Here is a 26,731-nt window from a genome sequence, read left to right as displayed (position 1 = left end):
ACAGAGCCAGCCTGGCTGTGGGAAAAGGACGAGGAGGCGGAGGAGGAGCGCTTGTTTTTTGTTTTTTTCGACACGGAGCTCCCACAGCCAAGCCAGTACCTGGCCGGCCTGAGGCGGCGCTGAGAGAGAGGGGCAGGCCCGGCCGCGAGGCGCGCCTCTCCGCTCCCTGCCGCCTACCTATCGCCTCCTTCCTCTCTCCGTTCTTCCCGCCCCCTCAACCTGGGCCCGCCCATCCTGCGCTCCTCGCGGCGCTACGCAGCCTGCGCAGCCCCGCGCCGCTTGCGTGCCAGCGGCCGCCGGGCCGGGCCATTCTCCCTCGCTCTCTCTCCTCTCTTCTCCCTCCCTCCCCGCCCGCCCGCGCGCGCCTCAGAGAGCCCGGTGCGACTGGCTGACGGGAGTGCGAGTGGTGTGTGGGATGTGATGCGAGCCGCCAGAGAAAATGGCGGCGGCAGCAGGAGGAGGAGGAGGGTCGGCGGCTGCTGCGGCGGCGGCTGCTGCTGCTGTGGCGGCTGCGAGTCGCATCTCCTCCTCGGTCGGATTATCGTCGAGTAAGGAAGCCGCCGCCGCCGCCTCCGCTTCCCCTTCCTGCTCCGTCCCGGCCGCCCGGAGCCCGAAGTCTGTGAGGAGCGGCGGCGCTGGGAGCGCTGGAGGCGGCGGCGGCGCGCTCCTGACGAGAGACCCGGGCGGCGGCGGCGGCATTCGGGAGCCTCGCTCGGACTGGAGGCGGAAGCAGCTGCGCAAAGTGCGGAGCGTGGAGCTGGACGGGCTGCCGGAGCCCGCCGAGTGCCCGGAGCTGCCCCTCTGCCTCTCGGGAGCCGCCTCCTCCGCCGCTTCTTCCCCGTCGGCCGCGCAGCCGCGCTCGACCCCCGGCAGCCCCGCGTCCTCCCCCAGCCGCGGCTTCCTCCTCGTCGGATCCCCCGACGCGCCGCTGCCGGACGCCGCGAGCCAAGCTGCGGGAGCTGGCGCCGCCGAGAAGACCGTGGAGCCGCCGCCCCCTCCGGGCGGAACAGGGTGAGTGTGGGGGTCTGATTTCGGTTGGGGCAGGGCGGTGACACTTGAGAACGGCGGGATCTCCCCCGGGCATTGGGCTGGGCCTGTGGGGACCCCGCTCCGTGGGCAGGTGCTGCACGGGAAGGAGGCGTGCAATGCCCGGGCGCCTTTGCAAACGCTCGCGCTCAGCCGCCTTGCCTGCGGTAACTTAAAACTCGTGCAAGCTGCACGGTGAGCTTGGGCTTCGCCAGGAAAACTTGCCAGGGGTCGCTCTCGGCTGCACGGCCGGCGTGCAGCGCTGCTTCTTTCCCGGGGAAAGCATTGTTTTGGCACCGTGGCTTTTTCCTCCCTCGCTACCTCGGTTGCATTTCTTCGCCCTCAAACCACCTACCCCCGTGCGCCCCCCCCCCCCGGTTTTTCGCTCGAGATCGTCGGTGTTGCAAGTGCTGGGAATGTGTGGGCGCTGCGGGGCTGAAGGCTGCTTGATATTTGCCCAGCGACTGCTGAGAGGCTTTGAAGTTTGAATTTGTCCTGCTGCTGGTGGTGGTGGAAGAGGAGGAGGACCCAGGACCGGATGTATCAGCCATTCAGTTGCGATGCGGTTAACCCCGCTAATTCTGCAGGCAGTTCTTTTCGCTGTGGGCTGGAGGATCCGCAATTGTGGGGAGAAGCTGCTTTAACGTGCGTTTCTATTTAAACAATATTTCGGCTTCGTTGACATGCATATCATTTAGCAATCTGGTCGCAGTTTGCAATCCCCTGGAGTTGCCATTCTTGATATTTAAGAACCACGATAGCGTTTCTCTCCCCCCCGCCCCCGGTGCCTTGTTCCACCTCATTGCAGCTTGAAAATGCGGAACTGTCTTTTTATGTGGGTCTTCTTAAGAGAGAATGCAATGTATAGACATGCATGCCTTATTCCCTATTTGTGCTAAGAAACTTGCAGTGCGATGTCAGGTGGCTCATGTTGTAGGAGATTGTGTGCCATGTTTTGTTTCAAGCGTTGACGTTGCAAAATGTACCCTGTTCTTATTCTAGAGAGAGAAGCGCAGGTTACATCTGTGGCTATAAAAGTAAAAAGCACAAGATGGTTGGAGTGCCTTTTAATTCATAGCTGAAACCATTCAGATTTCCTGTTGCAGTTTTAAACCGTGTAGCCTTGCTGCTTTGGATTGGCACATTTGGTCTGTTTGCCCTCAAAAACTTTGTGCTGTGGGTTGGTGGTGCAGATCTTGCTATCAGTGCACACCGGAAAAGAGCTTAATCTGAGAACAGCAGACCTGACTGCTCATAAATGAGGACTTGCAATCTGATCATAAATGCATTTCCTCTGAACCAAAACAGACTAATTTTAGTAGGACCAACTTTAGTAAGCTTGCTTAGGTTTGCAGCATTAGTACTAGTCTCAATGCTATTTTTAAAATTACTGTACAACTAAATGTAGCCCTGTGTGACAGTAATAAATTGCTCCCTGGAGGCTTAACTGATGGTCAGGGACTGTTTTAGCTTTGATACTAACAACTGTCCATTGTGGCTCTTAAAGTCTTGTTAATTAAACAGGCACCAACATTCTAGTAAACACTAGCTCTAGAAATGGTCCACTGATTAATCAACAGTGGCAGACATACTCATATTGATTATATGCAACTTTCAAAAAAACAAAACCCAGAGGAAACGATTTGTAGTCAGTGAAAAACCTTCCCAGTGCAGATAAGCTAGTTGAGGAGACTTAGTGCTGAAACATGAATGAAATGTTTCTGGGAAATGAACATTTCGTATTGTGTTATTCTGTATCTTGCAATACAGCATTACATGGTTGTAACGGGAATAATGACAGGTAAAGCATTGGCAAAAATGTATCTTTCATATAGGATTCTCAGGTTCTTTTTTCATTTGTTTAAGAACTTGTTGCATTGGGCAAAATCATCAACGTTGAAATGTTGACTTACTGTTCCATATATGGGAGAATCTTATTGGATATCCTCATTACACTTTCACATGCACATGTGAAATTCATTTAGATTTATAAATCCTTTAGTAGTTATAGAAGAGGTTCCAAGAGCATTTGTTGTAATGGTTTTCACAGGTTTGATAGGGTCCAGTATATAGCAAATATTGCTTGTTAATATTAAATACCAGGTGCTTCATTGTGTTTCAGCAGTGCAGTGAAATTGATATGTGTTAACTAGCCTATAGTATGCTTAACCTCATTCCTATATCTAGAAATTTTTTTAGGTGTAGGTTTTTTACTTATTAAATGCCTAATTTAATATTGCCTTTCTGGAAGAAGAGGCAATATCCTTGATTAGGTCATGTTGATGGATAAGACATAAAAATAACCATTAAGGAAACAGCCTTTTTAATTTTAAAAAGTGGGTGAAATCAAGTAGCTCAAGCATTTTATCTCTGAAAATACATTAATACAGTACAGCTTACCTTTGCACAGAGAAGCTGTAGGCTTCAATCCTGTAAGCAGTTTATCGTAATTCTACAGAAATGTCTCGTACAAAGGGGAAGTGTAGTACAAAGTACAATTCCTACGTGAAGTTGTTAATACATTATTGCTAATATTTTTAAGCAGGGTGGCTGAGATTCCTTTCAGCCCAATAAGCAGACTGCGTGCTTCCTCCAAAGCCCTTGTACATTTCACATCTAGGTAGTATTTTTTTTCCACAAAAAAAAAAAAAATGCTGACAAAATATTGTACATTGCAACAATTCTGCAATGTGAAAACTATGGGATAGTTGCAAGTTATCCTGTTACAGTATTTTAGAATTTTTTGATAGTTCTAAAATGAGAACAAAACAAAATGAGAGATGGTGCCATCTAGATTTGCAAATATATATTGAATATGGCTGTGGGAGCTGAAGTAGCTCACCTTGCCTTAAGAAGCAGCTAAAATGGGAGAAATGTTTTTTGTTTTGTTGTTAGCAGCATCCATTATGCAAATATGTAATGTATAACTGGCGACTTCACTTTGTAGAGTCCATGAAACAATAAGATGAAGTTTTTCAAATGTGTGGCCATTGCATAAACCCCACTTAACAGGACTGATTAATCCTTCCTAGTTGAGAACACTTTCTAGTTGAGAACTGGGAATTCAAAATATAGGTAGTTCATTTAGCCAAAATGAGAAATGCATTGCTGGGTGTGGTGTAACTGTTTTATCAACTGCAAGCTTTTGAAGTGAATCTGGAGAGCTCCAGTAAAATACTGTAATTTTATTTGAGTAGTTTGTGTGTGGTGTGTATGTGTATGTGTTTTCATAATTTCTTTGTCATCATTCCTATCCTATAATGCCATGAGCACAAATGCACTTTTCCAAGGTTGTTCCATATAAAATCCAGAATTCCAAATTATTATTAGTCATTTATACAGAATAATTTCAGTTGTAGTCTTGTCTACTAATTCACATCTGTAATCCAACTAAAATCTGTAATCCAGCTAATGCTTCTCTGTGCATTAATGTCCATTTTCTATATGTTTGTTTTGTAATTGCTGTGTATTTATTTATGCAGTATTAAATGTTCTACTAGTCCTATCAAAATTATTTGGAGAAGCAGCAGCTTATTAGCTTGCCTTATAAAGCTATGTATGTGATTCAAAGTGGTTTGAGAGATCAGATCCTGGGTCACATCATACCTTGTTAAACAAATGGTGGGAAGACCTTCTATTGTCAAGCCTTGTTCTGAGATTTATTTCTGAATTACTGATAAAAGGCTACATTTTGCTTAGCTCTACTGTCAGGTTTGTATCTCCCTGTAAACACAAGCATGCATCATTGACAAACTTGTTAAAGCTTTGGTTAGAGTGTAACATATTGGCAACATATGCTTTTAAGTATCCCTAGGAAGCCATTATGCAGTTTAACTTCTGGTGATAGTTATAAATTAATGAATAGTTGTTTTCTACCATAGATTGTATTTTAGCCAGTGGCGTAGCGTGGGGGGTGCAGGGGGGGCTGGCCGCACCGGGCACAACGTCTGGGGGTTAGGGTTAGGGGGCGCAAATCCACGGGTTGGGGGGCGCAAATTACTTGCCTTGCCCCGGGTGCTGACAACCCACGCTACGCCACTGATTTTAGCTCATCTATTGCAAGCAGAAGGGATAAAAGTTGCACTAAGACTGATAAAGTACAAAATACATAACATCCTTCTGTATTATGGAACACCAGCAATAAAATTAAGCTGTATTTATGCTAATTGCTGCAGATACAGTCATACCTCAGAAGTCGAACGCCTTGCGAGTTGAACATTTTGGCTCCTGAACACCCCAAACCTGTGAGTGTTCTGGTTTGCAAACGTTCTTTGGAACCCGGATGTCCGACACGGGTTCCACGGCTACCAATTGGCTGCAGGAGCTTCCTGAGCCGTGCCTTGGTTTCTGAACATTTTGGAAGTTGAACAGACTTCCAGAATGGATTCCGTTCAATTTCTAAGGTACAACTGTATACAAATAGCAACAATACAAAAGTAGGTGTACAATAGCAGGTATACAAATAGCAACAATACGAAGGTAGGAGTTCAGATTTGGCTTTGGAGGGTTGGGGGGGGCCACCACCGTTTTGGGGGTGTTCATGGGGTGAATAAGAAATGGAAGTGCAGTTGTGCCCACGGAACAATACATGTAGAGCATTGTATACAACCTGTTGTAATTAGTTTAAAACAAATAAAATTTAACTGTTCTGCCAGTTAGTTAGTATGAATGTTTGTTTGGAAATGATACCTGAAACCTGATGTAAATAAATTATTTAACCCCACACTTATTAATAGATCTGATGAATTGGAGGGGACTTTGTAGGCCATCTAGTGTAAGCCCCTGCATAATGCAGGAAATTCAGAGCTAGAGCATCTCCAGATGGCTGTAACACCACTTTCCCCTGATGATTGGCATGCAGCTTCCAGAACTGGATAAAGGACTGTTGATGAGGTCCAACTAGGGCAGAATAAAGTGAAGCTATTTCTAGTAGTGGCTAGGAAGCTATGGTTCTATTAATGCAGCCCAAATTTACATTAGCCTTTTTTTGCAACTGCTGAGTCATGTTCAGCTTGTGATAAATTGAAACCCCGAGATCCTTTTCATATGTACTGCTGCAGAGCCAGGTATCCCTCATTCTATAACTTTGCATTTGGTAACTTTTTGCCTGTATACAGAACTTTGTGTTTGTACCTGTACTTCATTTTCTTATTCATTGCAGCCCAGATTGCCATTCTTTCATTCTGAATGCCATTGCCATTCTGAATCACCTGCATTTTTTGCTTCTGGCTCCTCACCTATTCTCTGGGATTTTTCAAAAATGATAGAAAGCAATTCTGAGTGTACAGTGATTTATGTTGCCTTGATTCAGATGCTTTTCCTCTGCTTAGGTTTCCTCTGCGGTTCATGGCTGTGGTGGCTGATGCATATACTAGTGAATCAAAACTCTCTTGACCCTTTTGCATGTTTCAACCTTTCAAACAAATTGGCTACTTGCCTTTTAAAAAAGACTGCATGAAAACACTGCATGAATATTATTGCATATTCAATCATTGCTTTATTAATTAAAAACAGGAACTTCGGGGGAAATCATTCAGGGAGCATAGATTACATCATGGGGAAGACAGCCAATCAGGGTGGTGAACTGACAGTAATTGCTGCAGATGTGTGTAACTTTTTTTTCAGAACTTTAGGATGGAGAGGATAAATAGAATATATTTTAAGGGAACACAGGATACTTCCAGAGTAGCCTATTCTAAGAAAATGTTATGTGTCTGCTTGTCCTTCATATAACCCTAATATTTGACTCATAATCATTGTGATTATTGAGACTGTTTCTCCCTATGCAGAAACTTCCTTGGATAAGCAGTAATGGGGAGACTAACATTTTAATTATTTTGATGATATCAATCATACCAAATGATAATACAGTTGAGGGTTGCTTCAAAAAGTGTACTTGTATTCCACACAATTATTTTCCCACATATAATTTTTGGTGACAGCTGAAAGCCTTCCTCTTAGCTTCAGGCCTTTGGGGAATGAAGAGTGAGTTACATAGCCATAGTTTTAGGAAAGAACAGATGACATGGTTTGTATATTGTCATGCTTGTTTTCAGGTTTTTGTTTGACTTCATTGTGTATTTTTATTGTTGTGAACCCCCCCCCCCGCCCCCCCATTACTTGCGAATGAAGGGTGGGATATAAATTACATAAATAAGTAAAATTGTTGGTACTTGTGTTTGTGAGCACAATTGCTTGGATACAATTCTGAGATGTGTAAACATTCCTTTGACATTGCCCCTTGTGTGACTCTCAGGACAACTTTCCTAGTGGATTTGAATTTACATGCCCTATTGATTCAGTTAAGATTTACAACCAGTTGTGGTTGGGTTTTGTTTTGTTAATTCAAAATGTTAAAAAGGTGGATATCTTAATTTACATTTAAGGACAAATATGAAGATACCTCATGTGTTTTCTTCCAGCCCTGAGGAGACAATGGAGTCCTGGGTGTGTTTAGAATGTTATGACTTCTGTAGTAAGAGAGTTAGTATGGTGTAATGGTTAGTGTTGAACTAGGACCTGGGAGACTAGGGTTCAAATCCCCATTCAGCCAGGAGGTTCACCTGCTGATCTTGGGCCAGTAACTATCTTATCAGCCTAAGCTACCTCATAGGGTTGTTGTGAGAATAAAAGGACAGGAGAAAACAATGTTTTCTTCTTGAAGGGGAAGGCACAATAAGTATGTAGTATATGAAATATATTAAAATAAATAATTATGGGCTTATCCAAGGTAACTGGTCAGAGACTTGATCCTCACTGGAGCAGAGAATGAATTCAGTTGGTTTCCCTTCAGGTAATAACATACGGACAAAAGAAAAGCCCTGGTCGATCTGACTAAAGACCTAACTAATTTTGCTCACTATTCTCAACCAAATGTGTGGTCAGCTAAGACATAAATGCAATAGCTCTCACTTGAGCAAGTGGTATTCAGATGCTCCATGGACCAAGTCTGCTCTAGATATCAGAAGCATGAGAATAATTGTTGGACAACAAAAAATAATGGAAGGTTGTTGCTTTCATGCCCTGCTTCTGGGATTCCTGGAAGTGTTTGGCTGATTATTGTTTAAAACAGGGTACTAGATTAATTGGATCCCTGTTCTTATCCAGCTGGGCTGCTCTAATATTTTAAGTGAGTTGAACTATATGCCCATCTTGGTTTGATTTAAAAGCTTATCTTCCTGGATTATGCCTAGAAACTTTGAATTCGTTGCTTCATAGCCTCACGCCTTGATTACTATAATCATCTATCTATATTTGAAGCTATCCTTTACTTAACGTGGGATTGAGTGACCCTCCAAACAATGTTCAAAATTAGCCAGACGCCAGGCACATTTTGCGACTAGTGCAGGTCCAATTGCAACCATGTGGCGATCTTGGGATGCCAGGTTGGTGACTGAGGAAAGCAAAATGTCACTTAGAGGAGGATCTGAAATATTTTCCTTGAAGCTTGAATTAGCTTTATCCTGGATTGTTTTATTTGATGTTTTAATGTGTTGTAGAACACTTTGAGATTTCTTCTTTGAAATATAAAGCAGCATAGAAATGGAATGAGTACTACTACTAATAATAATAATAATAATTGCATCGGTGTGCGTGGGGGGAACAGTGGCTAGACATTGCATTGTGGCAACTGCAGCCTAGGTTTAAGGTGCCATTTGGCAATTAGATTATATATCTGAGTTTCAAACGCTGCCTCCAAATGTCATTTGACTTCCAGCTCTCATCAGCCCCAGCCAGCATGGAAATGGTGAGGAATGATGGGAGTTTTGGTCCATTCCACCAACATTTTTAGAACCATCGGTTCCCCATTTATTTATGAGGAGCATCATATGCTGGAGAAAATTTGTGCTGAAATGTCACAGGGTAGAGCTGTTGTCAATGGATGTTCCATTAGGTTGAAATAACTAGTGTGAAGCAAAGGAAAAGTTAAATAAAGCCATTGTGAAATTAGGGAAATATTTATAGTGATTGGGGAAATGCTGTCTGGTTGGTTGAAAAAAAATGCTGAAACATTCTAGCATTCTGTGTTTAGTGTGCAGCAAAAAGAGAACAAGTTACAAGAAGCACTGATTTGCAACTAGTCAGATCAGTGATTCAGACCACAACCATACAGGGTTGCACAGAAGTGTGCGTTCAGCCTATGGTCTGAAGCATGGACCAGAATATCAGGAGACCATCTCAATCATTTTATTTATATACTGCCTTTTCAAAGTTAAAGCTATGCTCAAAGTGGCTTGCAACATATAAAATTATGTAACTACAAACATAACAAAAGTAGTCATGAACAATAAATCAAGCATCAAAAAGTACACAACAAATAAATCGTAAGATCCAAAATAGAGATACAGAAGTCAACAGCAACAACACACCCACCCAACGTCCAACAACACCCCCCCCCCAAACAATACCCCAGCATTGTTCAACAGCCTCCACTTTTGTAGCTGGACTCAGTCAGCCAGGGCCTCACCCTCCCAGACCAGGTGGGGAAAGGCCTAAAAGGCGGGGGGCCAGTCTTCTAGGACTCACAGCCAATATGCAGTCTTTAAATATCTGAGCTAGTTTGTAATTTGAAAATCTTTTCTATGATTTTAAGCTAAGTATTATGCTATGGAAGCTGATGCATTTTAAGCTCTCTCCCAAAATCCATATTAGTTTTATTTTATTTTTTAAAAAGCCTATGTTGTCTCATTTAGGAGGGAGTTCCGCAAAACTGGATCTACAATACTGAACTATGAAATGACATATGAGTATCTTTTATTCTTTTTTCTCAGTCTGGATGGAATGGGTATCCATGTTTCCTTTCTTCTTGGTACGAAAAGGGTATTCATATATATTACAGCATATTATTTTTCTGAAACAGAATAATCAGCCTTATCCCAATTGACGAAGAACAGAGGGCCAATTTGTGAGTTACTTTTTTTCCAGCATAGATGATAATTAGTCAGTCTTCTAAGCATTTGTGTAAATGGTTTCTTAGAACTGGATGCACACCTTTTACTTTTGTAAGCATGCAAATAAAATATGATGTGGTGTTCAGCTTCTCTGTCTTGAATAAGATTCTGTATGTATAAAAGGTAATACTTGCTCGTGTGAACTGATTAAGACCATAGCATTAGTGCACATCTGAACAGATTATTGACTTCATGGTGGATGACTTGCAAAGCTTTATGGATTGAATGGTGGAGCTGCCCAAACATAAGCCTGATAACTTACATGATTTTTGTGACTGCTAAGCATCTTGGATGAAATAATATTTTAAAATCATAGTGCATATACAATCATCTACGAAATACCAAAAAATGTTTCTGTTTACCACTGCTTTTTCCTCATGGGGAGTGGAGTCTTCCATCTCATTCTGAGCTTTGGACAACTGCTTCTAAGTCTTTTGCTGATGGATGTGAAGGCAGGGAAATGTCTTGAAATGTCACATCTAAATAGGCTGCACATTGAGAAAAGAAAAAGGAAGAGGCTTAGATGAAGACAAAGTGTACTGCTTAATTTGTTTGTGTGATACATGCACACGCCTCCCTGCTTACCTTTCAGACCCTGTGCCCAGGCAATGGTCCCGCCCCACCCCTTCCCTTATACAATCTTCTATCTTAAATAGGAAGTGTTACCTTTAATACCATAAAGGTACAGTCAAGAAGAATAAAAATTGTACCCAGTTGCTTGTCAAGAAACAATTCTACCAACTTGTGCATCTCACATCAGGTTTACAGTTCCATATTTCACTAGTTGCAAAGGGACATTAACAGTTTTCAACACTCATATTTTTATAGTCGTTTATTAAGTGAAAGGAAGGTAAATGATGCCAATTAATGTAAATTTGCTTGAACTGGTTATATGCTCAAAGAAGGAAGGATTTCCCAATTTTGTCCAACCCCCCAACCCCCAATTTGCTTTACATTGCACAGTGCTGTTCTTTGGTAAGCATGACACATGCTGGAAGAAGGCAGCCACCCAATCATAGTAAGCCTAATTATTTGTCAGTATAAATATTGAGCTGTTGCTTGGTAAGAAGCAGATGTCTCCATTTCTCCCTGTGGCTCTACTCCAAATGAAGGGATCTTCAAGTGAGTTTAAGAAATAAAGCCTTTTATTTCACAGGAGGCAAACAATGATGTGAATGCTTACAATCAATACTCCGTGTCTGTGTTCTTCAATAATAATGTATCAGTTGCTTAAAGTAAGAAAAATTTAAATGTCCCATCCATGACACATCTCACTTGAAGGAACATCACATTTTAATTTTTTTAACCGGCATAAAACTGGATTCTCTCAGCTTGCTGCAACAACACCTGTGATGTAGTGCACAGAGGGTACGTTGCCTGCCATAATAAATGTGTTAGTCTTTAAAATTATGTGAGACTCCATTTTTTCCCCTGCAACAGACCAGTGCAGCTACACCTTTGGAAACTGCAACATATTCAGACACTTAGCATTCATCTTTCTGCTGGTTCACACTTGAAACAGTTCGTGCCAGGGTGGGTAACCTGTGACCCTCCAAATCATAGAATCATAGAATTGGAAGGGACCTCAGGGTCATCTAGTCCAGCCCCCTGCAATGCAGGAATGACGTTTGACTCCACATCCCATCAACCCCAACCACTGTGGCTAGTGGTCAAGGATGATGGGGATTATAGTCTACCAGCATCTGGAGGCTCATAGGTTCCCCATCACTGGCCCTTGCATGCAGTGCATAAGCCCCCCCCCCCAATAGCAATTTTGAAACATAATTCTGTGTTGCAGTATCTTGCTACTAAATAATTTGGGCACAATAATCCATGCATTCAGCGATCCGTTCGGACTTGTTGCTAATCATACACTGAGTACAGTGAGTGAAGCTTTTGCTGTCTTCATCTGCATGTAATGTTAATCCTTGTCATAGAGTTTGAAGATGAGCTGCAGCGAGCTTTATGTTCATGCACTTGTCCTGCCCCCTCCTCCAGTATAGGCATAAGGAGATAAGAAGTACCCATTAGAGTTGAACCACAATCAGTGTTGTGTCCAAACTCTAAACTGTGGTTAATATTAATAGCTTGTTGAAGCAAACCAACTTCATTACCCTTGGTTTGAAGTTGGCTTGCTTCGCTTAAAGTCAACCATAGATTGAAGATAAGCTTGTGGTTAAGCTCAAATGGAAACAAAAGCTTATGAATTCCTCCTCAGAGCTTGTAATAAGAATTAGTGTATGAACTTGAGGCTTGGTGAAACTCAGCCTTGTAATGCTAAACTGTGTTTAGAGTTACAGTACATGTGAGTTCCCTAAGGGAAAATAAGGGAGTTGTGCAGTACCAGTTATACTGGGTGATAATTTCCATTTTTTTTTCCAATCAGAGGAGATTGGCTCAAGCCAAATACTATAAGTTATCTGAATTTTTTAAAATGTCAATTACAATTTGCACAGAGTACTGCTTGGAAGAGCAGAATTCTGATTTGCAAGTTGTTAGTTCACTTTTGATATCAACAGATTTGTTACAAAAGAAGAAAAGGGCAAACATAATAGAAAGAGGGAAAACAAAAATTTAAACCATGAAGTGTCTGTCATAGCCTGGAAGGACAAAAGTACAAAGATACAGTGTAGCACCAAAGGAATAATAAAGTATTAACTCATACAAAGGTTCCTGTTACAATTCTGATGTTTAATGTGCTCCTGTGGCACTCCATAGTTATACAGCTGATAAACGTCACTTTTGCAATATACGTCTTCGGCTAAATATTCTGTATTAAAGTCTCAGAATTTGAGCTTTGTAAATTAGCATCTTACCATAATACTTGTTGGGAAATAAAATTTGCAAGTGCATATTGAATTTGAGTCCAGATCCTTAAATTCTGTCAGACGATGTCAGCCTTGCCTAGTATTCGTAAGATTCTCCCACCTCCCTCGCATACTACTAGTTGTCCAGCTTGTGTATTTATTTCACTGCTAATACAGGATTTGGTCCCCATTTTCAATTGTCTCTTATTTTTCAAACAATAGTACCAAGATTTCTGTGGTGCTGGCAGTAATTATTTGGTTAAACGTGCACACAGTTGCTTCCTTATTAGTCATATTTATTATATTTACAAATGCAAGGCAGCAGCCCCATCTGCCCTAGCTCCCTGTATACATGCTGGATGGCTGCTGGAGGGGAAGGAGGACACCTGGAGACTCCAGGATGGAGAACACTGAAGTAAAAGAACAAAGTTCTGGGGACTGAGATAGTATTGGAACAGATTGCAAGTATCCTGTTATGTGTCTCTTTGAAAATAAAAAATCTTTCTCATATATTCTATCATCTATCTATCTATCAGCTATCTCTATTATCTATCTATCTATCTATCTATATCTATCTATCATCTATCTATCTATCAGCTATCTCTATTATCTATCTATCTTTCTATCTATCTATATCTATCTATCATCTATCTATCATCTGTGTGTGTATAAAATGACTTTTTGATGATAACTCTTCCACATATTCTTCATGTGGCAGGGGACTGTGCTTAAAACCTTCACACAGTGATCACTTCCCTATAACTGGTGCCACAGTTTTGTTGCCAAGCCACACGTGCTACATAAAATTGGATTAACAAATGGGAAAGAGCTCTTACATTTGATGGTGCCCTTTGTGGCAAAGTACTTTGATAGTCTCTACAATGGAGCATTTACCAGTATGATGCATTAAAGTAGTTAAAACTTTGGGTTCATAATTCAAGATATGAGAGAGAGAGAGAGACCGTTTATGTGTTAATCCAGTTTTTTAATCACAGGTAATTTCTAAAAATGTTCTCTGTTTAAAAATAAATAAATAAATATTTAACATTTATACTCCCCCACTCCCCACACCATCTGGTGGAATGATGCTTGGCCTTCTTTTACAGAGGCTTTGTAAAGGTAGAATAAGGTAAGCAAAGAGCTTTGGACACTCAAAAGAGTTATATAAATGTTGCTAATACTATGCTTGTACATTGATTAAAGCAGGGTGGGATAAAAAAAGAACATTAAAATGATTAATGATTAATATATGAATAATGTAAGTGTAATAATACATACAAACCCGTGGACTTGAGATGATGTTTATGAACTGTGGGGTTTGTAGTTCTAGGTGTCAATTGCTGCCTTTATTTTTGCAGTGCTATAGTAGCTAGGAAGAGATGATCAAACAATCCTAGTACTATCTGCCTGCTTGTGTGTGGTGATAAGTGTTTACTGGGTAAGGTGCTATTGCTACATGTTGACTGTTGCTTTACATGTATGGCTAATGCAGCTGTAGCAGCTGGGTGGGTGATTGGTGGGTGACATGGAGTTGCCATGGACACTGCAATTGGCTATTGGTTGCTTTATTAGTGCTTGTTTCTACAGCAGCTGTTGTGCTTCTAATTTTGCTGCCAGTTGGAGCATAAGATAATAACTACATGATCCCAGCAGTAGTCCTGGTGCAGCAGTGGCCGCTGTGGATCAGACTGCATCAAATTGCCCTCACCATTTCTTTAAAAACACTCATACACAAATCCAGTCAATATAAAAACTAGTAGAAATGTCCCCCAACAATGCATTCATTCTAATATTAAGAGTAAAAACATTTGCTGTATTTAATTTATTCCTGCACAAACTGACTTAGAGGGGAAAATGTGCATCCTTGGTTATTACAGTCCAAATGTTCTTTCATCAAATATTTGCAAATTGCAATAGGTGAAAAAGTCTGACATTCTAACTCTGGTTCTTGGTTTTCTTTTTCCTGTGGCCTTCATATTATATGTAGGAGTTACACCACTTGTTCAAAGAACTGATTTTAATTTTAAAAATCATAAGAAACCAACAACTCTTTATTGGTCAAGTGGTTAACCTTCTGAAATATATTCTCCAGGTGCTTGTAGTCCAGCTCAGCCCAGGTGAGCTTCCACATATGTAACTTTTGGCCTAGCTGTAAAAGGTCCAAAGTCTTGGAAGTGTGAGTATATTTAACTCGTATGATCCCTAGACAAGTTACACTTTCCCGCTGGCTATGTATGCTTGTTATCCACGTCAGAGTTATTAAGGTCTGGCTAAACTTTGAAGGACAAATTCCAAGCCATGCATCATGTGGAACAAGAGAAGAAGGGGAGCAAAGGAACGTATTTCCTGTTTCACTTTGTCACTATGTGATCAATGCTATATAAGGTCATGTCTCGAAGAAAGTAGGGAACCCTGACTTTAGCCAGAAGGGGACAACTGTCAACACTCTTTTGTAATAAAGAGTGGGTGCTAAACTTTGACTTTCTTACTCTGTCCTAATGAAACTTTTGCATAGTATACTAAATAAATATAGACATATTATGAACACTTTTGTGGAGTTTCTATAACAATCATGGTTACTGAGTATCTGCACATCCATTTTTCTTTTAAATAGACTTTCTGTAATGATTAAGCCTACCCCCATTCATAAACAGCTGTTCTCTACTGCTGCTGGCTTCGTTTGAAGGCTGGGAAAAGCTTGGTGTAAATAAGAAAAATTCCAGCTTCTTAGAACTCACTTCCATGGGTGAGAACCCATTGCTATGTGCTATTTGAACCCTAAAGCATAGGAGGTTAAATAATTTGAGGATATCCTTTGCTGTAGAATTGAATCAAAGCAGGCATGGAGCTGATATTTGACTGTATGGTAAACTAGAAAGAGAGTTGTTAGCCACTCTGAGCTTTTTTTTAAAAGCAGGGTGGAGATGGAGAAAAAGTACTGGTAGAGAATAGGGAACAGGCAGAGCTGGTGACGCGGGTGGGATGTGGGGTAGAGCAGAGCTACCACACAAGCAAGTGGTGGTGCCTGGCAGCCAGAAAAGGGAGTTGGAGTGAGTCAGAAGATTCCTCAGAGCCCAGCGCCCCCACCCTGACTACAGATCTTTCTGAAGGGGAGTGTATAGGGGCAATTCAGGGGATTTTGATTAGACTGTAGTGTAAACCCTCAATTTATGCAGGGATTGCATTCTGGGAATCACACTTAAAGCCCAAATCTTGTATAAAGTATCCCCCCCCCCCAATGTCCCCACCCTCTTCGTTTTCCATTATTTTTGCCAAGGGCATAAAGCTGAATGTACACAAGTTAAATGTGGAGAAGTTGTGGTCTTACTGTACACAATTTATGTATTCTGTGCTGACTTTAGAATTAACAACTGTGTAAGATGCAACTCTGCTGTAATGAAACTGTATCATTGTGGTGGTTATGTCATAATTAACAGCTGATCACTATTTTGGCCATATTTAATGGACTGGCTATAGTTTATAAATAGCTTGGGCCAAATGGTTTAGATAGCCAAACATAAACAGAAGAAGATGCTGTTGTCATGTGAGGACCAAACTGCATGTTATTGCTCGGAAATCCATCATCTATTGGTCTATATGTGCATACATACATTCAGGGCATGTTGATTGACTACAGCTGGGGGGGGGATGGACAAACTGGTATTTTCATTAGGGAAACTGTGTAGAGTGCTGCATGAGGTCTTAGCAAATGAAAATTGTTGTAGAAGAGCTCATCCTTGAGCATACTCTTATAGAGAAGCTCACTTTCCCAAAATCTGCTTTAAATTGTTAAAAACAAATGAAAAACAAGCCATAGATCCTGGAGAATTAGCAATATTAAATGATGAATTCATGGGTGCTTTGGGGTTTATTTATTTTTTGAGACATGGGGAATAAAATACAAATGACTAAACTACAACTTTTTCATTCCCTTTCTCTTCCTCCCAAATTTTAACTTTGTCTGTCATTTGCGAAGTGGCACAAGATAATTTTAAAGGCTTAGTTACTTTTCTTAAATGATAAAAAAAGCTATAGAACAGGACAGACATTTCAGAAATAAAGAGTACTTCTATTGTGACATTAGTACACAATTATCAAAAATTATTAAAGTACCTTCCAGATGAATGCCTAGCTTATACCTTGATTTTAACTGCTCTTGGCAGCTCTTCCATGCGTTATCTAGGTTGCATGCTGTGTCTGCATTTTTTATTTTTTGATTTGTTCAAAATTCATATGCAAGAACACTTTAGTTCTTGGGTTACTAAATCAGTTTCTCCTGTAGCAGGACTTATGTTGTTTCATATTCAAGCAACAGCTGTAAATATCTATAGTAAATTGTAGATTGTGTTAGTTCAAAATGAAGACACTGCACTGAAATAAGCTATAATCAGCTGACCTTGGTTGCTTGTTTTCCTGTTCCTATCAAAATGTTGCTGCTTTCTTGCTTTCTCTAGCTTTCCACTCCAGTGTTATAATTATGACTGAGAGGCTTTCATGGATGATTTTTTCATGGAATTTGATATCACACATTAATTTCTGATTTTCGTGTGCCCAGACGTACCTCTTTTGTTGTTTATAATGCTTATGTTGCTATTTATATCTCTGGTCTGGTCTTCTACTATGAACCTTGTATTAGGACTATGACACAGTTTGATAATGTGAGCAATTGATATGTGTGTAAATGTACATCTTCCCTTCACATTCAACTTGTTAGCAATGTTTCTAGGGTGCAGAATATGAGAGGGACAGTTCTGCTGAAACATACCAGCATTCTGTATGGTCAACATATGTTGACAGTGTAGCTGCTGTTTGGTGCAATAGAATAATTGTGTTTGTACTGTGCAAGAACAGGAAAGCTAGGTGTGTACTGTCAATGACCATTTTGTGTTCTGTTCCCACCCAACCCTGCGTGTCGGTGGAACACATATAAGCGCACCCTGCCCCACCCTTTTAGCGCCATGTTTAGTGATGTTCTCTAGTCACTTCCAGGTTTGGCGATCATGCGTCATTCAAAACTTAAATCAAATATATGCAACAACTTTGAAATATTTCCTCTCTCTACTAGTTACATTATTGTTGGAGTGCTTATCTTGGTTATGCTCTGGTAATGAATGGCATGGTGGTTTGTCCATATAGCCTTACCACATGGGGGGTGGGGAGAGAGGGAGAGAGAGAGAGAGAGATAGATGAATGTGTACCATCTGAAAATGTGACCTTTGTAACTCCTTTTGTATTTGTGGGCTGCAGATAATGGTGCCTGAAATGAGAATTTTAGTATTTGAAATAATCCATTTTAAAATATAGAAATGCTGCACTAATTGTGAGGTAGTAATGAACGTCATCGTGTAAGGCTTCTGTAGAACTGCAAATACTAATCAGGATATGATCTTAAATCTAGGAACTAGCTTTGGAAACCAACACTGGCAATCCAGATTTCAGTAGCCATTCATTTTAGCTACTGCTTCATTAGATCCTCTTGTGTGTGTGTGTGTGTGTGTGTGTGTGTTTAGGTCAGTGAGAGGCTATGATTTTGCTTTCAAGCTTTAATTTCATGGAAAATGAAATCTCCTCAACTTGGCTGTCTGGTTTTTCTTTCATATTTTCACCATTTATAGCCTAGCCTGGTGTAATACTCCATGCAGAAAATCTTCAGCAATTAGGATATGAAAATAAATGTGTTCTTTGAGCAAATACTGGTAGATATGACGCACAGAACCCAAATAGTATAACACTACTAAATATTAAGAGAGCTTTGATCAGGAACCATTTGTTTCTGTCCATCAATGAAATTACATTTTTTTAATCTTGCAGCTTCAAAACACTGCGAACTAAGTGAGTAAATAGGAAACCATCAGTATAACCATGCTTACATTTCCTGTGAGAGTAAATAGACGTGTGGCTTGCATGTCATGCTATTGTCAGTTATCTGCAAAAGAGGGAACTGCCAATACTTTATGTTAAGGAGTTTCAAAAGCCCTTGGAAGATATATAAAGATAAATAGTGAACAATTTAGCCTATCAATCTGTAGCCAAAGGTCATAGACATAAATGGTGCCAAAAAAGGCAAAAGCCAGACTGGCAGGATTCCAGGTAACCAATAGCTTCTGGGGTATCTGAAATTAGAGTGACCATCTGTTCCATAACCTTTCTCTAAAAGTGAAGATTAGAAACAAAAGGGTAACTGGCATCAAAATATAGGATTTTGAGCTGGCCTTCAATCTTCATGGCATGCTGCTTTCCTGAAAGAGAAGCATTGTTAGTTCCAGCTAGTAGAGAACCTAGTTTTTTTAACTGATTAAAATCAGTTAGAATTGGCATAGGTTGTACTTGCAAGTGGATACCTGCATACCTGCAAGCATCTCGGCAACGCTATCATGAATCAAGGTATCAGACTTGGTTTGTCATGTTTTTTGGGGATTGGTTTTAAATTAATGGCTTTGCAGATTGCCAGTTCACAATAGTAGGGGTTGTTATGACTTGATCAGTGTGAAATGCCCCCAAACCCTCTTTTCAAGTAACACATTAGCATATATAACTGGCAGTCCTTATCTTGAAAGTATTATGATTTGTGATCCTTGAAACAAAACAAAAAGAGTGAACGCAAGAGATGTTAATTTCCTAAGCAATTTGTTATTTAGGAAAATGCTCTTGTACATCCAACCAGAGTGTCAATCTCATTTTGTTTGAATTTGAGTTTCACAAAGGACTACAAAAGTATGTACAGTATAATACTTATTAAATGAAAACCCTCATAAGAAAATTGGCTATACTTGTGTGCTATCCAGGGATATAAATGGGAAAACTGTTTCTAGAGAGCCATTGTGATGGTATAGATAGTGTTGAACTTGGATGGGAAGGCTTTGCTGAGATCCTGCTTAGCCATGGATCTCCCTGGATAACTCAGAGAGAGAGAGAGAGAGAGAGAGAGAGAGAGAATGTGTTTGTCAGAGTCTTGACCAATTTACAGGGTGATTGTGAGAATAGAATAGGATAATCCCTATATTTGACTTACCGAACTCAGAAGAACAGTGGATTAGCATATGTGCTGGAAAATTAATTATACTACACTGAATCCAGATTAGGGGAAGCTGCTTCATTAATTTAAAAATAATTGACCAAACTTTTGTATGTTGAATGCTTTCTGTAAATTGCAAGAAGACACTTAACTGTGTTGTACAAAACTGGAAACCTGACTGTTTTTGTCACAAATACTTGTAAATATTTAGGACTTCATATATGGTGTATTAAATGTTATTTTGTAAAATGCTACATCTTCCAAATAGCTAATCTTAAGGACAGCTTTTAGAGGATATACTCTTCTGTGTTCTTTGTACACAGCTTCACTTTCTTTTGAAAAAAAGAAATTAAATAGGAGGACTTAAATTGGGTTAAAGAAGAAAGAAATGCATCCTGACTTCTCTGTCTAACTGAATGTTCTTGGAGGCTGTTGAAAAGAAATAGGAGTTCATCCCACATGGCCTACATTCATAAAGCAAATTGGGAGTGCCAAAAATGCCCTGAAATTAAGCTAGGGAGTGGAGGATTACAATAAAATGTTGCAGTGTATCCCTGATATGTAGGTTATCTGAGCCAGATGCTTAGGGGGAGAGTTCTGGAAAAAAGCAGGGGTCCCTGCTCTAATTTAGGACTTCATGGGCACTTTCTTAGTTTTTAAAAACATTTTGAAGTGCAACCAGACTGCATGCAAGTCAATGGATCATGGAAGGTTCTGGATCCAATTGGATGCTTCATTTAGTCATGGAGGAGGTTTGAGGGGCAAATTGAGTAGAGTCACCTTCGATGCAAGCTGACCAGTATGGGTGATGTTTGGCAGATATGTGTGATGTTTGACTGGGAATCTAAACCAGCCTGAGCTTTTCACATCTGACCCACAATATTAGCAGTAAAGTGCACTGCAGGGTTGTTGAACTTCAGCAACATATTCTCATGACTACATTGGAAAGTGTTTAGAATAAAAGCTTTGAGGAACAAAAGGGACTTCTTCAAAAATACTTGAAATGGTAGGTGCTTTGTCTCAAAGTGTGTTGTGCTTTTTGCTTTGATATTTTAGATGTAGATAGTGAGCTGCTGAAGAAACCACATGGTTAGAAAGATGAAAGGAAGGGAAGTTTAAACTACACCAAGATTGGCCACTTGAAACTGTTATAAAGAGTAGATTCACTTGCCTGCTTAGGGGAAAATTAAGAGTTAAGATGGAGCAAACAATATCATTCAACTATTTCCCATAGATAGACAGCATAAACAGGGAGCTGTTCCATTGTTCAAAGACCGATGTCAAAGCTGTTACTGTGTTTGAAAATACTAGGGAACCGGGACTTAGCTCTTGTGCACTGGAATTATCTGTCACTAAAATACTGGATTCTTGTATTAGCTTTGATTAAACCCAAGAATTGAAATGTGGGATGCTTGATGCGCTATTTGTAGTAGTGATTTCTACATGTATGCTCAAACCAGGAAGTTCCCACAGCTGCCATAATGGGGCCCCACTTGTATTACTGAATGTTATGTTAGCTGTAATTCCTCCATGACACATGCATTATTAGAAAATATAATTATGCAGGTTGACTGAACTATTGCTATGGGAAGTGTAACTTTGGAGTTCCAGGCATGTGTGAAAAATCTCTAACATAACATCACTATTATAATTACTTGCATTTAGATTAACAACTTTGCAAGGTGGCTTAAGGGCTTCAGTAGTCGGCATATGCTTTTTCCTGGCCTTATATTGCATGTTGACACACTCAGCATTGCAAAATTAAAAATCTAGCAGGCTTGACTTATAATATAAAATTTTAAAGTAGTTCATTGAACTGGTTGTGTGTGGATAATTTTGTCTGGCAGCATTATCTTGGTAATAGAAGCTTCTATGTATTCCAAGAACTTAGAATCACAGAAGTATAGAGTTAGAAGGGATCCCAAAGGTCATCTAGTCCAACTCCTTGCAATGCAGGAATCTCAGCTAAAGCATCCATGACCATCTAGCCTCTACTTAAAAACATCCAAGGAAGGAGAGTCCATAACCTCCCAAGGGAGTCTGTTCCACTGTCGAACAGCTCTTACTTTCATAATGTTCTTCCTGATGTTTAGTCGGAATCTTCTTTCTTGTAACTTAAAGCCATTGGTTTGGGCCCTACCCTCCAGAGCAGGAGAGAACAAGCCTGCTTCGTCTTCCATGTGACAGCCCTTGAGATATTTGAAGGTGCCTATCATCTCTCCTCTCAGTCTCCTCCTTCCCAGGCTAACCATACCCAATTCCATCAAGCATTGCTCCTAAGGCTTAGTTTCCAGACCCTTGATCATCTTGGTCACCCTCTTCTGCACACGTTCCAGCTTGTCCATATCCTTAAATTGTGACACCCAGAACTGGACACAGTACTTCAGGTATGGTCTGACCAAGGCAGAAGAGAGGGCTACTATTACTTTCTTGATCGGGAAACTATACTTCTCTTGATGCAGCCTAGAATAGCATTAGCTCTCTTTTTTTGTTGCTGCATCATACTCATGTTAAGCTTGTGGTTAACCAAGACCCCTAGATCCTTTTCACATGTACTACTAGTAATCCAGGTGTCTCACATGTTACACTGGTGCAGCTGGTTAATCTGTGCATAATTGTGTAACCTTACATTTGCTCCTTTTAAATTTATTTTGTTTGTTTGGACCCAGTTCTCCAATCTGTTAATGTAATCCTGAATCCCAGGTCTGTATCCTGCAGCATTAGCTACCGTTCCCAGTTTGGTGTCATCTGCAAATTTGATGAACATCCCCTCCATTCCTTCATCCAAGTAGTTTGTAAAGACGTTGAACAATGTCACTTTTTTCCAGGATGATGAGGCACAATTAGTGAGCACTTGGGTTCAGTCAGTCAACCAGCTACAAATCCACCTAACAGTTACCTTTTTCATCCACTTATTTATTTGTGTTACTTATTAAAATATTTATAGACCACAGTTCTCTAAAAATCCAGCATGCAAAATTACAAGGAGGACAATAAAAACGTCAATAAAAAGTGTCAATAAAAACATCAACTTTATTGGTTTCAGTCCACCATATTTTATAGACTGCATTATAGTGTTAACAATCTGGCTCCTCTGTTGCAAGCTGCAAGTGGCAAAGAAATAATGAAACCTTATTAGCCTGCAGAAATGTGTATCCAAAAGAAGCTAGTGTTTGTGGCCTTTTGCATTCTTTAAATGTCAAATTCTCCTTAGGCTGAAGAGGCACAATTTCCTTCTACAGTTACTCCAGCTGTTTGTGAGTGCAGTAGTCTTATTAAATTAAATTCTCTTTGAGTGTACATATTATAGAATATCTATTTGTATTTACAGTTTGCATAAAGTTTGTTTGCAATAGATGATTATACAGTGGGTTGCACTGAATCATTCTAAAATAATAAAATGGATGAATATTTTCTTTTGTCCCTGAATATGAACAAGCAATGATTGCATACTGGATTAATTACCATTTGGATTGCAAATGAATAATAGAAACTACACTATATATATATTGTTTTCACAGTGTTTCCAGCTTTATTTATTTAGGTGTCGGTCTTCAGTGTTTTGTATCGTGTTAAAACCTATTTTTGTTTTTATTGTGTGATTGGCACTTTATGAAAGGCAATTCATAAACTAATTATGAATTAATTTATATTCAAGTCCAAAGGCATTTAAAGTGATCAGCAACCCTTTGAATTCTGCGCTGTTCTTTATAACCAAGCTCAGTTTTCTGCATTGTGGGCTAAATTAAGTTTTCAAGAAGTCTTCACAGCCCCTCCTGCATATAACACATTTTCGTTGTTTAATCTGAAGGTTTTCAGGACATGAATGACACTGACTAGGCTATCTCTGTCTTAGGAGGACCTCGCAGCTGATAGAAGGTGCAGCATGTAATAGGTGACACATTAGCTCCCTTAAACTGCAACCTTGTTCTTCTGGGGAAGGGAAGTCCTGTCCAGAACAGGTTCAACAGCACCTCCCTGGGGAGATTAACTCCCAAAAATACCACAATCTTTTCTGCATTTATCTTCAGTTTACTAGTGTTCATTGCACATCTCATATACTTGATTGAGTACTTGAACTGCCTAACCTGAATATGATGAGGAGTAGAGCTGAGTGTCATCAGCATGCCGATAACATACTGCAGATTTCCATGTAATCTCAATTAGATTTCATGTACCGTATTTTTTGCCCTATAGGATGCATCGGCCCATAGGACACACCTAGATTTGGGGGGGGGAAATAAAGGGGGGGGTTATTATTTTCCCCCAGGCACGGGGCTGGGGCAGGGGAAGCCCGAGCTTCCCCAGCCCCCAGAACGGGACCCGGAGCTTGCTGGGGGAGGGGGAAGCCCTCCATCAGCCTCCAAACCAGGTTGGGAGGCAGCGGGATGGCACGCTGCGCCTCCCCGCTGTCCCCCGAGTTTGCGGGGCTGGCGACGGGGAGGAGCAGGCTTCTCCCCCCTGCCAGCCTTCTAACCAAGTCGGGGGGACAGCGGGAAAGGCACGCTGCGCCTCTCCCGCTGTCCCCCGAGTTTGTGGGGCTGGCGACGGGGAGGAGCAGACAGTTTGTGGGGCTGGCGGTGGGGCTCTCCTGAAGCCTGGAGAGCGAGAGGGGTAGTGCGTACCGACCCCTCTCGCTCTCCAGGCTTCAGCGAAAGCCTGCATTCGCCCCATAGGACGCACACACATTTCCCCTTCATTTTTGGAGGGGAAAAAGTGCGTCCTATAGGGCGAAAAATACGGTATGTGCTAAAGAGCACAGGATATGAGATTAAACTCTGTGGAACTTCATAGCGTAAATGTCATGGATCCAAACTGTAATCTCTCAAATGGACCTCTGGAATTGGCTACGCAAGGAGTCTCCTCAGTCCAGATGTCTAGTAGGATGCTATGATCAATGGGATCAGATTGCCAAGTGTTCTAGGAAAATGCACAGGGTAGTGTGCCCACTGTTCTTCCCTTGGCAAAGTTATTCCATCTTGGCAACCAAGTCTGTGCTGAAACCTGAGTCTAAAACCAGGTAATCAGTTTATACCAAGAATGTCTGGAGTTGCATAGTAACTACACATTCAAACCCCTTTCCCAAGACTTTTGACAGAGTCCCCCATTATATTATTGTGGAGAAACTGGTAAAACGTGGGCTGGATGAGATAACTGTTAGGTGGATTTGTAGCTGGTCGACTTACTGAACTCAAACAGTGCTCACTGAGGGTTCCTCAGAATCCTGGAAAAAAATGACAAGTGGAGTGGCCACAGGGTTCTGTCCTGGGCCCGTTGTCGTTCAGCCAGATAGAGATGTCAGTCACCAACCTGGCACCCAGAGATCTCCAGGTCGTCACAGTTGGATGTGCGCTTGGATACCCAAGCTAAATGAAGAACCCTCCCCCTTTATGTAGCAAATAGAACTCTCTGTACACTCATGCGTCCTCTGTTGACAGTGTCTGCAGTTTTAAAACCACTGTTTGTGTGTCTGGGAATTGGTGTGGTTCTTTTTGCTTCTGCAGTTCAAGATCAGCTTGCTGTTGCAGCCAAGGGTTCTTTCTGGTTTTGATGTTCTTCCTGGATCCTTAGTTTTTCTTGCTGATGGCAGAATCAATACCTTCTCTACATATTGCAACTTGTATTGCCTGTGCTTTAAAATTATTATTGGACATTATCATATTGTCCTCAGTCAAATACAAGTGTTTTCAGTAAACTAAATAGGTTTTTAAAGAAGAATTTATTTAAAACACATGCTTCTATTATTGACATCATATGATTAATACTGCACAGAAGTTGAATCACATCCATTATATGTGGTCTGTCTACCAACATAAACAACATATGCCAGCATAAAACAAATCTTCCATTAAATAAATATTTAGAATTTCCAGGTGCTCTTGGAGGAAACTGATTTTCTAGATCCATTTCATTTGGGGTTTAGGACCAGGTTTAGCACAGAAGCTGCTTTGGTCACCTGATGACATCTGTTGAGAGAAACAGGAGAAATGTATCCTTGTTAATTTTCCTCGTTAATTCTCAACAGCTTTCAATGCTATTGACCATGATATCCTTCTGGAGTGGCTGTCCATAATTAGAGGTGGGTGCCACTGCTTTGCGGTGGTTCCGGTCCTACTTGTATTATCAATTCCAGAGGGTGGTGCTTGGGAAGTGCTGTTAGGCCCCATGCAGCCTTCAATGCGGTTTCTCAGGGTTCGATTTTATCCTCCATGCTGTTTAATATCTGCATGGAACCACTGAGTGAGGTCATCCAGAGTCTAGGAGTACATTATCAGCAAAATGCTGAAGACACACATGTAGTTTGAATGCGGGTGAAACGTTGCAAATATTAACTATAACAGGCGATAGCAATTGGGCAATAGGAACTGAACTGTATTCTTTACAAGTTAAATAGATTCAAATCTTTTGATGCACAATTTACTCTTTCTCACATTAACTGCTAAGCACATTTGAAACTAGCTGGTAGAAGATAATCTGTGATGGGGCCTTCTCAACAGTGCACTGAGGTTTGGAACTTCCAGGAATTTAAAATCCCTCTCCTTAGGTGGATTTCTGACAGAGGCAAATGCATAGCTCTCTCAAAATACTTTTTATTTTCTCTTAGCCAAAAACTGTATTTCCTCAGGTCCTTTGCTGGGTGCTTTTCTGCTGGGAACTTGGATTGTTCTGTTAACAGCTATATAATTTGCTGTACATTGTTTAAATATATATGTTTCAATGTTTGCTGCCCTGAGGATCCTTTTGCTCCAAATAGTTGATTAAAACGTGTTTTCTATGACTGGTGTGCAGTAAGCCTGCAACGTACATTCATTTAACTTTTGCACGTTCAGCTTTATGTGTGTGGCATCTCCCCCCCCCCCCCCGAAAAAATAAGAAAGAGGGTTGGCACCTGGGGGGAAAAGACTTTGACAATTCCACCTGGCTTTGAACCC

General features: G+C 40.8%; 1 protein-coding gene across 6 annotated transcripts in view; it reads left to right on the top strand.

The window, feature by feature from the left end:
* Window positions 1-226: 226 nt before the first annotated feature.
* MAP3K1 (mitogen-activated protein kinase kinase kinase 1) overlaps window positions 227-26,731 on the top strand; it is a 59,124-nt gene continuing 32,619 nt past the window's right edge. Inside the window, exons 1-2 of one of the 6 annotated variants that reach the window (XM_083403638.1) lie at window positions 278-548; window positions 651-1,011. In XM_083403638.1, coding sequence (XP_083259764.1) covers window positions 440-548; window positions 651-1,011 — 470 coding nt within the window. In that variant the 5' untranslated portion in view covers window positions 278-439. Of the gene's footprint in view, window positions 1,012-26,731 lie in introns of all 6 variants that reach the window. The other 5 variants (XM_083403639.1, XM_083403635.1, XM_083403637.1 and 2 more) reach the window with 5 other exon arrangements.

Source organism: Podarcis tiliguerta, assembly GCF_965153285.1.
Source record: "Podarcis tiliguerta genome assembly, chromosome: 11".
NCBI lineage: Eukaryota > Metazoa > Chordata > Lepidosauria > Squamata > Lacertidae > Podarcis > Podarcis tiliguerta.
This window is presented reverse-complemented; position numbering and strand designations above follow the sequence as displayed.